The 12,879-nt window shown below is 37.9% G+C and overlaps 1 protein-coding gene across 9 annotated transcripts in view; it reads left to right on the top strand.

The window, feature by feature from the left end:
* Positions 1-12,614, top strand: part of ZNF143 (zinc finger protein 143) — a 48,712-nt gene extending 36,098 nt beyond the window's left edge. For 3 of the 9 annotated variants that reach the window (XM_054828537.1, XM_054828536.1, XM_054828534.1), the window contains 2 exons: positions 1,239-1,385; positions 4,521-5,621. In XM_054828537.1, the coding sequence (XP_054684512.1) occupies positions 1,239-1,385; positions 4,521-4,604 (231 nt within the window). In that variant the 3' untranslated portion in view covers positions 4,605-5,621. Of the gene's footprint in view, positions 1-1,238; positions 1,386-4,520; positions 5,622-5,680; positions 6,535-6,580; positions 6,686-6,985; positions 11,589-12,450 lie in introns of those variants that run through there. The other 6 variants (XR_008577463.1, XR_008577461.1, XR_008577462.1 and 3 more) reach the window with 6 other exon arrangements.
* Positions 12,615-12,879: the final 265 nt, after the last annotated feature.

Genomic DNA, 12,879 nt, shown 5'->3' with positions numbered 1-12,879 from the left:
CAGGTGCCTCCACCTGCTCCAGCGTGGGGTCCTCCACGGGCTGCAGGTGGAATCTCTACACCCCCCCCCATCCTTCCTCCATGGGCTGCAGGGGGACAGCCTGCTTCACCATGGGCTTCACCACAGGCTGCAGGGGGATCTCTGCTTCGGCACCTGGAGCACCTCCTGCCCCTCCTTCTGCACTGACCTTGGTGTCTGCAGAGTTTCTTACATCTTCTCACTCCTCTCTCCGGCTGCAGAAGCTCTCTCTAAGTGTTTTTTTCCTTCTTAAATATGTTATCACAGAGGCACTGATTGGCTTGGCCTTGGTCAGTGGCGGGTCCGTCTTGGAGCTGGCTGGCATTGGCTCTATCGGACACAGGGGAAGCTTCTAGCAGCTTCTCACAGAAGCCACCCCTGTGGACCCCCCCTGCTACCAAAACCTTGCCTTGCAAACCCAACACAAAGATGATACAAAATAGGCACCTAAGCCATCACAGTTCTGTCAGTCACACAGTTTTATCTAAGTAAAGCAGTTTTCAACACCCGGCCATAGCATTCCCATTAGGAGAGTATGATGTGTTCTAGTCCACATCAACATATGGCAGAATGTTTAAAAAACAATTGAGCACCAAGAAAAAATTCTGAGATACCAGTCCGGTAATTCAATTAGGCGTATGTAAAATAAGACACAGAAATGCTAAGTGTTTTCCCCAAAGTCACATAGTAAATGAGTGGCAGAGCTAAAAGTATAAACCAGTATGAACTGTAACTTTATCACTTAATATTATGGAACTGTAATTTATTTGGCAGATAGGAAACATTTGTGTAAGTATATATTTGCAGGGGGGGGGGTTTCTATACAAATACAATAGCTAACTTTTTTAGTAGAAATATAGTAATATAATTTTTGATCTTTAAGTTAAAATGCATTCCACAGTTCTAAAACTGTGCCACATGACAATGAAGATACTTACTAATTGCTGTGCTCTGTATGTATAAATAATCACAGGCTTATGGGCATATTTATTGAACTTTTGTGCAGTTCTGAGGATATTTATGTTTTGAGAGCTAATAGATAACTTTGAGAATACAGCAATGACAACCTTTCCTAAAAATGTATCTTTTGCACAATAAAATTCTGCTCATGAATAATCACAACTTTGAATTTAACTTTAATTTTGAAGACCACCATTGTATGAGGTCAGTAACGGTAACAGATCTGTCATCCAGTTGATTCTTTTCCTTTGGTCTCGAAGGTTGCCATTGTGGCTCAAGACTTAGCAGCATTTCATAGTGCCTCATCAGAAATGGGACACCAGCAACATGGGCACCACTTAGTGACTACAGAAAGTAGACCTGTTACATTGTTGGCTACATCCAATGGGACACAAATTGCAGTACAGGTAAGATGGTGATAAACGTGTTTTGGAGTGTTTCTTTCTTCTAGAGCTAGAAGCTCCTAGTCATGTAACAAAACGGTTCGAATAAGATTGGCTCCCCTGATAAAATAGTCCATAACCATATGATGTCATATTTTAAATAATATATAGGGTTAGGAAGAGGAATGATAAGCACCTGATTTTCCAAATCTACCTGTAGAACTTCCAAAAAAGGGGAGGGCCAAACTTCAGGTCAGCTGAGTCATTCATGGAGTCACAGGTTTTCTGTGGAGAAGTGTTTTCATTCATCCTTCAGCATTACATGTAGAGCTGATAGATATAAAGCCAAGCTCTCAAGGGTAAATTGCTGTGAACTTATACAGATATAATTACTGAATTTATGGTATTTGAACCTTGAAATGCTAATAGTGAAGACATGTAAACAGTTATACAGAAAGATTAATAATCAGAGATCTCTGGAAAAAGTAACCTTCTGTTTATGTGTCAAACCAGCACAGTACAAGCAGCAGTCTCTGTAAATAGTTCCTCACATTGTCCACACACTGTAATGAAAGAGTAATTTCTAGGTATGAAAGAGTATAATCTAAATCAGGCTAATTTAAAAGAAGGCGGAAACCAAGCACAAATTAAGCTTTGATCTAGAAAGCAACCGAAACCAAAATCTAGACAAGTATTTTCATGAATAGTTTATTCAGAGGGAAACTGAACAAAACTTCTAGGGCAAACAATGGCCAGTATGCTACCTTACTCAAACATTAAATTAACTATGTGTATATTTTATTTTTGTTACATATGATATGATGGTGGGTTAACAGAAGCTTTTGGAAATTTTAAACCTGGAAGATTCAGTATTTTAAAAATTCATCTCTTTAAATGACATTGCAGTCAAGAGTCAAATAAATGACTGAAGGATCTTGGGGAAATTGCCATTCCAATGACAGAAGCCCATTTAAAACTCAAAATAAAAGGAGTTGAATTAGTTTAAATTTTGGTTTGCATAGTAGTATCACTGCAAGGTGCCTAATACTTTTGGTCCACCTCATAGCCCTCTTGATTCTGTGCTTAACTATGCACATAAATAAGAAGTGCAGTGGGAATATAATGAAGCTACTTTTGTAGTCAAATTTACTGTGGAATTGGTACTCAACACTTTGTGGGTTTGATCCTGTTGTTGTCTGGGTATCACCAGAGACATACATTTTATTCTAGAGAACACAGAAAATGACAGGAACCGTACATCCTGAAACAGTATACAATTAGGAGGAGGATCATTTTCATGGATGTGATACACCCTGTGAATTTCAAAGGGAGTGGAGTATATGCAACTGTCTTGAGTATGGTTTGCATAATGGGCCTTAGTTCTGACAAATATGAATACCAAGAACATCAGTGTGGCTATGTAGAGAGGAGATGCTCAAAAGAGTTTCTAAACAAAATGGTGCTAAGCAGTGTAAGTTAATATGTGTTCTTGGAAGGTTCTTGGAAATAGCTTCAAATAGAAAAAGAAATGCAGAAAATGCACTCAGAAATTTCATTTCCAGGACGTAACATATACTCAAGTAAAAGCAACTTAAGTCTGGTTCCTTCAAACTGTTCATATTTGCTGAAACTAATATAAGATCAAAACCTTTGAGCCTCAGGATTAGTGCTGCAGTCTAAGTGTACATATGCTCGATACTCTCTTAAGAGCTCAGATTGAAAGGAATTGTGTTAATATCTTCAAGCAGAAACGAGAGATTGTTATTTTCCCCTTTGTTAAAAGGAAAATAGCAAGTCAGATGCTGATGGAAGGGCAATGAAAGTTGAGAAGCTCTTAATTCTGAACTCCAGTCTTTTGAGCTAAGCTGGCAGTCATCAAAACTGCCTGTAAGAGAACACATATCAGAAGGCAATTGTTTTGCATGAGAGGAAGAAAATAAAGTAACTTGCATCCTCAGCAGTGTGTCCTTTGAATGAAAGGAAAACATAGGCACTCTCTGTGCATGCCCCTCTTTTGTTACCAGCAGTGAAGCTTTCAGTGAAGTATCTTTATATTAATTAAACTTGAAATATACAATACAAACAGAAGAGATAGAATTCAAATTTAGAATATTATTGATTGTTCCTGAGTTCTTGATTGTTTCTCTTTTGTACTTTGATACTACTAAATGAATCCATTTGGTTTCTAAATACTGATAAAGCCAGCAGACTGATAGCCAGATTGAAGTCCTAAGGAGCTGCTAACAGAGCTGCTCTTGAGTGGCTCCAGAATGTGATATCCAGTGAATGTAAAAACAAGTTACAAGTGATATTTAGAACTGTCCCATTGGGTCTATCCATCTGTCAAATAATCTAGCTTTACTTTTCACACTCTCATACATCTTTCTCTGGAGCCAATAGGTAATGGCCAGCTTTACGTTTTTGTTAGGTTGAGGTTGTGTTCAGCATTCCCATCGCTGGATGTACATGCATGGTGTACATATTATAAAACTCCATGGATTCTTTACCAAAACTGTGTCCAGTTGTCTTTATTCAGGGTTGGTTGATGTTGCTTCTGACAGTGTCAGATACATCGATGGCCTTGTAGCTGCAACTACAAGATAATTTCCTCTGAACTACTGTAGGATCAAACAGTGTCATCATGACTGCTTTTTTATACAGTTGGGATTCTGCAATAAGTATATACGGTTTATATATATTAATGTCATATGATGTTCTAAAGAGCTGACTTTCTGCAAGAGAGTTAAAAAAATGAATATTTTTTTGCTTTACCAGTGTTAAAATGTAATTCAACAGTCACCATGACTTTTGAAAGCCTTATCTTACCTTTGTTATATCTGCCAAGTTGAATTATCATCTACTTTGTGATGAATCATGAAATGTGTTTACTGTGCAGCAGTTCTTTGAAGAAAATTTATTCGATATATACATAGAAACTCAGTTTAATCTGCAATCAGAAGCTATCTTAACTGTCATGCTGATTAGATAGCTGGTAGTATATATGACCCAGAAGAGGTGTGACAATACTGATCACACTTCTTTGTGCTAAAGTATTGACCCATATCTAGATCTTTGGTTTCATCTTTAATTTTATTTTTACACATTTGTATCCATATATAACATTTTGGATTTATTTATGTTTAAATGCATTTGTTTCAGCTTGGAGAACAACAGTCTCTGGAAGAAGCCATTAGAATAGCCTCCAGAATACAACAGGGTGAAACACCAGGGATTGATGATTAACTTCTAAAACTGCTACCAGAACAATAGAGTGAAAGGTATTTTATTTTCAATCAACAAAGGTCCATGCCAGCAGCAACCCGTAAAAACTTTGAAGTTCCCCGCTCATTGATACTGTGTACACATTTTATGCAAGAGCGAAGAACGTTTTGTAAGTTTTGTGTACATAACCCTTGGAATGGACTGACATCATCTACTTTCAACCGTTGTATATTCAGGAATATGGAATTAGGATTATATAGTAAATTTCCTTGTTATCCTTTCACCAGACTTCAGACTGGTCTACAAGCAAGTGAAAAATTAAATAGAAGTATTGGAATTAATTTTTAATGTCATGTACAAATAATGAAGGCATTACTGAAGATTTCAAATGTTTAAAATACTATTAAAAAATCATTTCAGGAACCCTTACAAATAATAAAGACAACAAAGCCTTTTAAATTGCATTCCGTAAATGGAAAAGTCTTGGATTTTGAGCCTACTGTAAATCTTTGTATTTTGATTTGTTTCATACAGATTTGAATACTCTTTAGATTATCCACCCCATCTCATTCATTGTAAATACAGACTGTTAATGCTGGAAGTGCTAATTATATTATCTTTAAATTGGATTATGTACAAAGGAGAAACTTTGGTTGTTCAATATTAAAGGAAGTAAATCTAATGATTTTGTTTCTTTACATATTTTACTTAAGATGTTGCTCTCAAATTATTATGCAATAAAGTATAGCAAGATTGTATTGTCTAGATAGGATGATATTGTCGTGTGACGTACTGTTTTACTTTTTAATGAAACTGAAGTTCAAATTATTTATTTACGGCCTTGTATAAATTTTTCCAAAGTTTATTTATCATAAACTTAAATTTTTGACTTTAATTTTGATCATAATCCACTATAGCATACTAAGTAATTAGTGTTAATAGTTATTTTAAACATTCTAAAACACTACAAGAATGATTACAATAGTAATTAGTCAATTGATTTTGATTAAAAAGTAAACTACCTGTTTTTAAGAGGAATATTTTCAAATGGTGCATTTGCAGCATAAGTACAAGTACTAATAGTCTATTTTCAACAGTTCTGAGTGCCTGCTGCTACCATTCAGTACCTAGGATATGCTGATAATCAGTGCTTTTGAAAATCAGGACACAAGTTACTAGAAAAAAGGGATTAATTAATGGTGATGTAAGTACAATGCTCCTCTCCACCTATCTTTCTGTAAAGGAAAAAAATCTGTTGTAGATATGTCTAACACATACAGTAAAATGTAACTTTAATTTTTTTATATGAAAAAGTGTCTTTACTCTTGTCTTGTTAGTAAGCTTGTTAAGCAAGTTAAAATTTTTTGGCTTCATGTAATTCAGTGCTTATTTTAGATGAGTGTCAAGAGCACTTCCGAAACTGAAGCCTCACCTTTTACCTTCTCATGGGAAGGATTAAACATCTTCTGGATGAAGTGTCAATCAAGTAATCATTTTATAAGTATTGTGAGGTACACATTTTGCATAAAAAATAAAGTCCATAACTACATACCTTGAGGTATATGACCTCAAAAAGGCCAGGTTTGAATAGAATGAAGCTAATTTATTGTGCATTACTATATCTGTGTGGGTTGCAGCCTTTTATGTTTTTCATACAGATGGCCAACTGAAAAGTGCAGTGAAAGAACACAGTACTGTGGGATAGATGTGGACAAAGCAAAGACTATTCTCTAGATCCATTACAAATTAAAACTTGGAAACACTGAGGTTGTCTGTAACTTTTGTACAGGATTGAGGCTGCTTGCTTATTTAGGTGCCAGTTTTCCTGAAGTGTTGTAATTCTTGATATCCCATGGAGATAAATGTACTATGCAAGGAGGATTAATTGCCTGTCAACTAGATCAGTTTCTTAGTACTTATCACCTTTTAGGAATTAAAGATGTATCATTTGACATGAACGTTCAAGGTTTTTCTTTCTTCAATTTCATTGCTAATAGTTTCTGGAAACGGTGGCTGGAGCGGTGGCTTTGACTTAGCAAAGAAATAACTTCAGTTCTTACTTCTTCTCATTTCCCAGGACATTTTCTGACCACTGTAAAAATGTGAGTATTCTTTCCTCTTTCATATTGGTTGGTTTGCTGCAAGGCATTCAGAGCTAGCTTACTCAGGAAAAGCTGCAGTATTTTTTAAATTATTTCTCTCGCCGGTATCTTACCTGTTACTCTTGCAAAACTCCAGAGTCAAAGGTTGTGCTTCCATGTTGTGCTAGCTACCCCTATAAAGGAAAGCATACTTGCTGAATAAATAAGCCAGACTGACTTAGACTGCTTAGTGTTTAAAGAGATGCTGAGGTGATTATGTCTTAGCTGTGAGGCCTGTATTCATAACAGACTTGTTTTCAGAGTGGAGAGACCAGCATGATTTTCTGCCCTGCTTCCATTTGAACTGAGTGGAAGGAGCTGCTGCTTTGGTAAGCTGATGCTGCATGTTGGTGTCAGAAGGACATGTAGTGGAGATTAGACAGGACAAAATTGGGTTAGATAGGAACATTGGTGTAAAGGATTTCAGGAGGGGGAAACAAAAAATATGACAAAAAGGATTGGGCATTTGGCAGTAGAAATCTCTATCCTTTCCCCATAGATTTTACTCTTCTTTTTGAAAGTTCTGTCTCAAAGGGAATGCTTTGGCACACTAGAAGGAAATACTTTGTAAAAGAGGAATCCTACAAAGCAACTCAGTCTATCACTTCCTTTTACAAATTGGCTCCCTTTCCAGTATTCCCAGTCACAATTTTTCTTTCAGATCTGAATTCCAGGCCTACACCAACTCCTCCCTTAAAGGAATAAACCCAAAACCTCTCTAGACTTCACTGTCAACTTTTCCCTTTTAAATATTTCCACAGTTTTTCACCACTGTGGGCTTTGCTTTTTTTGACTATAGTTCAATGCCTCTCCTGATAGTAAACAGAGACAGGCAATTATTTTCGATGCTCCAGGCTGATGACCTATTGTGCCAGACACACTATGCATAACAATAGGACGGTTTTTACCCTAAAGAGCTAATGCCAAAGCACACATGAATGGGCTGACGCTGGAATGGTGTGTTTTTATAAGAGTAAATCCTGAAGCCCGACTGCAAAGTTGTAAACAGCTGTAATCCCTGATAGTATAATTAATCTCAGCAACGGATCAGCTGACCGATACCAGAGATACTCGGGCACAGTGTGGGAGAAAAGGCATGTGGTGTCTGCTTAGCACACAAGAGGAGGACAGAGCTGATAGTCCAGATAAACAAAATGTCTGAGCTTGGAAGGCAGTTCTTCCTAAACTTTAGTTCCTAACCCTAATAACCCCTCAAATACTGCGGGGAGTAATTTGTTTGACTGGATGCACTGATTTCTGTGATGATCGTGCTATACTAGAATGCAGAAAAATCACTCTGCATGCTGTGTACTTCTCAGAGTGCCGAGAGTCAGGGAGCCTACCCCAGGGTCAAGAAGGTATTTTGTCGGTATTTAGCTCCCAAGAAAAGATGGCATGGAGTAAGGATGTGATGAAGAGTGTTTCTGAATCTGGCAACTTCAGCACATATTGAGCACCTGTTGAGGTTAGTCAGACTGCACACTTTAGGTTGACCATAGCTTCTGCTTAGCAAGATGCAGAAATGGCCTTTAACAAACCTATTCCAGTCACTCTCAGTTTGTCATTGAATGAAAACAATTAAATGTTCTGTAAAATATTCTGTGTCATTTTCAAATATAGCACAAATGAAATGTCACTAATAGTTGGGTGGGAAGCAAACTGATTTTCTTAAGTAGTAAGGTGTTAAGAGACTGGAAAGGAAGGGTAACTTGCGTCCTGTTCAGCAATTACTTCACAGTTGTTTGGAATCTAATTAGACCATCACCATTAGCAGTAAGTGGTTGACACCTAACCCTATCAGGAATGTGATACCAGACTTCTTCAACTGAGGGTTATATTCAAAGCAGACTTTAATTATCCCAATAAACATACAAATTTGTATCAACAAGCAAGCATTTTGTCTTACATGGTTTGTGTATGTATCGCTAATGGAAACGTGACTCCCTTAAAGCCTGTCCATCTCAGGTTCTGAAGCAGTAAGAGATTTTATTTGGATTATTTTTGTTCTGTTTAGATTATTTGAAGCATTTTACAAAACGTTTACACTTTCAGGGCTCAAGTGATTGTGCGGAATTTTTTCTGTAACAAAAAAGTGTCTTTTGTTACTGTCAAAACCCCAGCATTTTACCCTTTCGTTTGTTTAAATCCCTCCCCAGCCTTTAGGCTGACTGGCTGCTGTATTTTACTTATTTTTCTGGGGAGTTTTAGACTCTCCGTTGTGTTACTGCTTGATTCTGTAGTATTTGGCTGAGAGGCTTCTGAGCAGGTATCTTAGTGAGGCAAGACAAGGAAAAGACGCTGACTCACTAACATCTGGCAGGTCTGCTGGTGTAACAGCAACTACCACATGGCTGTACAAACCTCCTGGAGAAACGACAATGTTCCAAACCTATGTCTCCAGTGGGCTTTTTGCTTTGGTGTAGAGCTAATTTAGATTTGAATATACGTTGTAATGACTGAAAAATCAGAAAGTACAAGAATGGTTTGTGGGACAGACAGGATCAGCTGCTTTTTGTTTTTAAGCAGATCTATCCAAGACAGTACGAAACAGATTTTTTTAATGTACGTAGGTTCCTGAGAATGGTGTCAGTGGGAAGAAGGTTGCTGAGCTTCCTGAAACTTAGTAGGCTTTTATATTTTTATCTGTATCTCTTAAAAATGTTTGCAAAATGTCTGCCCTTAAATGATATGCTTAAGAGATTATTAAAATGAATAGTAGTAAATTTGAAAAAATGCTGAGTTACCTCTTTTATGGTTTTGCATGTTCCCTGAAGGAGAAAAGAGGTGGTTAGTGATACTGGTAAATTAGTAGTCACTATTTAGTTTCTGTGCATTAGACATTTTGAGGTTTTTAATTGCAGATACAAAATCTTGACTTCTGATAATTTTAACTTCACTTCAGCACAGGAATGGGGCACTAATTGTACCTGTTTTCAGTCACGGCAATCATTCTGTCACTTCAACTGTTAGGATGTTTTGGAGGAGATTTCTGATCTGAATATAACTCTAGGGAGCAGATTCTTTTGCCATTTTCTTTGTAAGCAGAGATTTCAAGTGTTAAGAGGCAAAAAGGGGGTCACTAAAAACTGTTAGTGTGCTCTTATAGTCACAGAGAAATACTGAATTGTACATGACTGCTTGGCAAAGCTTGTATTTTTTTAATGTACCTTGTATGTTATAATTTCTTAGTATCTTCAGATCTTCCCTTAAATTCCCAGATTTTGGGCCCAGAAGCTGCTCTTTACTTTGGGAGGCATCCTACGTGCTGTCAAATTCCCCATTCTATTCTCCACCTTGTTCTCTTGCTCTTACTATTTACACTTGTGAATACATCCTTGAGAAGTGCTCTGTGTGCATGCAGACTATAGGCTAAAAAGAGTAAAAGGACTGGCAGCATCAACTACAGGCATGTCTTTGGACACAAAGTCTACCTTTGATGGAGAATCCATTCAACTCTGGACCTTGTAATGAAGAAAAAGAGGTTGCCAGCTAACAGCAGCTGTTAGCGGCACGACCCCAGGTAAAATAATCTTTAATCTGTTAATCTTTAAGCTGTTGGGGGCCTGGAGACAACATCTCCCAGTTCACACACTACCACTGAGACCTGTTACCCCTGTATTTGTTAGGTCTTGGGTGAACACTGGAATGCCATCACTGGCACTGGTGACAAGCACGCTGGTCCTTTGGTATCTGCGGAAACCCAAGAAAAAAGCCAGGAACAACACAGATCTGTCCCTGTTCTCGGTTCTCCAGCACCAGCCTTGGCACAGGTTGCTGTAGTGTTTCTGGTTTTCATATTAGCATCTTGACCTTCTTCCTCTTTTGCTTTTTTCCCTCCATTTACCCTCCTCATAGGAAGATGAACTCACCATAGTTTTATTACTATGCTGGCTGATGTAGAATGGGTTTCATCTTGGTTTTGGCAGAACTCTTCCAATTTGATCAAAGTAGTTTTGGAAAACTGCAGATGAACTTGTAAGCGCAGGAAATCCTGACAAGATGGTAGTGTACCTGCTTCTGTGGCAGTTTCCTCTGACAGACAAATTGGCCATTGTTCCATTTCTTTCCCATTCATCGTCATTTGGGTTCCCTTGCTACCCACACAAGAGGGAACAACGGTTTCCCTTGAGTTTGAAACTCCTAGTTAAAAGCAGTTGTTTGTCAGTGAGTGTGTTCTGCCCCAGATAAGTATTTCTGGTAGCAAAATCTTCAGTGCACCAGACTGATATACTTATTTTTTTAATTTAAAAGCAAGTATTAAAGAAAAACAGAAGCTAATTTTGCAAATATATCCTGAAAACCATTAAACCACTCAAATTTGTAGGAATATCAGTCAAGCGCTGCTTGGACATCAGGTTATGTGCTGTTATATCTGTTGAAGGATCAGAGCTTTAGTCTGCAAGATCTACAGAGGCTCAAAGGTGCGATTTAATCAGCTTCAGTGAATTTGGGATGAATTTGCTTCATAAAGTATGGCGCAGTGGAAGCCTGCAGAGCTCTTTCCTGCTCCCCTCTCTTCCTCCTGTGATGATATCCATTGCTAATGTGCTAAGGGAACTGGCGATGTGGTGCTTTTTAGTTAAGCTGTTTATAGGCCTCCTAATGCTAGTTATATGGTTGTCATGGTGGATGGGACAGCAGAGTTACCACACTCAGTCTAGGGGAAAATCGTCTCTTCAACACAACTGTTTATGGTCCCATGAAACTACAGCAAAAGAACACGATGCAAGTTCAGAACAGCACATGAATGCAGTCCTTATATAGCAACTATGCCTTTTGTTACAGTTACATATTTATTCAGTACTTCCCTTTCTTATTTGCTCTCAGTTTGGAAATAAACTTTCTTTAAAAACAATTGTGTTACTGCTGTTTATTTCTTTCTCTATTCCTTTTTTCCTTTCCTCTCATGTATTTGTCTTCTCTTCAGAAGTACTTCCTTCTCTGTACAAACTCTGAATTGTTCCATTTGATTTTGTCCCACTTAAACTGTTTCAGTGATTAGCACTTCATTACTTAAAGTCTATACAATAGAGCTTCTGAATTTCAGTTTGCCACTTACCCTCATTAAATTACCCTACCTGTGTCTGTAGACTCCAGAAAGCAATGCAGCACCAGTTATATTGAGGTCGAGTTGGGGAAGGAAACTGCAGCTTTGACATTTCAGGGAGAGGGATTTATTGAAATCTTAAATTCTTTAATCTTTTTTTAAAGAAAATGAAACTTCATGTATGGGTGAAGCAAGCCACAGCTAGTGAATGGGATGTTTTGAATCTATTAGGAATTGCTTTGCATCTTCCTCTGTGGGCTATTAATTGAGAAAGAGATGGAGACTGTATTTTTTTAATAGCCTTCTCTTCCATCATCTGTTCTAAAACTCAAATGCTTCAGTTACTATTTGCTATACAGTGCATTTCAGTTTTAAAAACAAGTATTCTTAATGGAACATTACTGTGATTCTAAATTATTGCACATCAAGCATGTTTACAGCACTTGGCTTTATGTAGCCATATCTCTCTAAATGCTGTCTAATCCCGTTTTCATAGCTTGTTGGCTATTTGCAGTTTTCTGAAACCAGTTTTCAGGAGGTTTCTATAATCTCAAAAATTGTGTTCTTGTGGCTCGCCACTGCTTGTCCTGAAAACAAAAACTGTGTTAAGCTTTCTGGCCATTGAAAGTGTGAGAAATACGTAGGGATGTCATATTTAAGTGGAAATGTTTATATGTAGGCCTTACAAAAGAAAAAAGATAGTGACCAATGTGTCTTGAGGCGACGGCGCTCCAAGCAAAACCATTTCACTGCACAGGCACAAGACGACAAGTGTGTGCGAGTACAGAGTTACACTAGCCATACTAATTTAAAACGCTTTTTTGTTCATGCAATGCTGGTCGCTACTGGTTCAGTTCCTGCAGGGTACCGGTGTTGGGGACAGTTGTGCCACCCTGCGCAGCAGCTCTCCACAAAGAAACAGGTATTTTCAGGCAGAAGAGGTTAAAAAAGGAGGAATTGCTAGTGGAACTGGAGTATGGGACACTACCATCCCCTTGGTGTTTCTCACGTCCCAAAAGCACGCGGACTTGGAGAGCAGCAGTTGTAACAGCACCGGTGTGAAAAGGGGAGAATAAAGTATTCTGGTATTTTTGGTTTGGGCCTCAAT

This window comes from Grus americana, chromosome 5 (assembly GCF_028858705.1).
Source record: "Grus americana isolate bGruAme1 chromosome 5, bGruAme1.mat, whole genome shotgun sequence".
NCBI classification, from domain to species: Eukaryota; Metazoa; Chordata; class Aves; order Gruiformes; family Gruidae; genus Grus; species Grus americana.
Note: the sequence above shows the minus strand (reverse complement) of the source record. Positions and strands in the feature narration are given on the sequence as shown.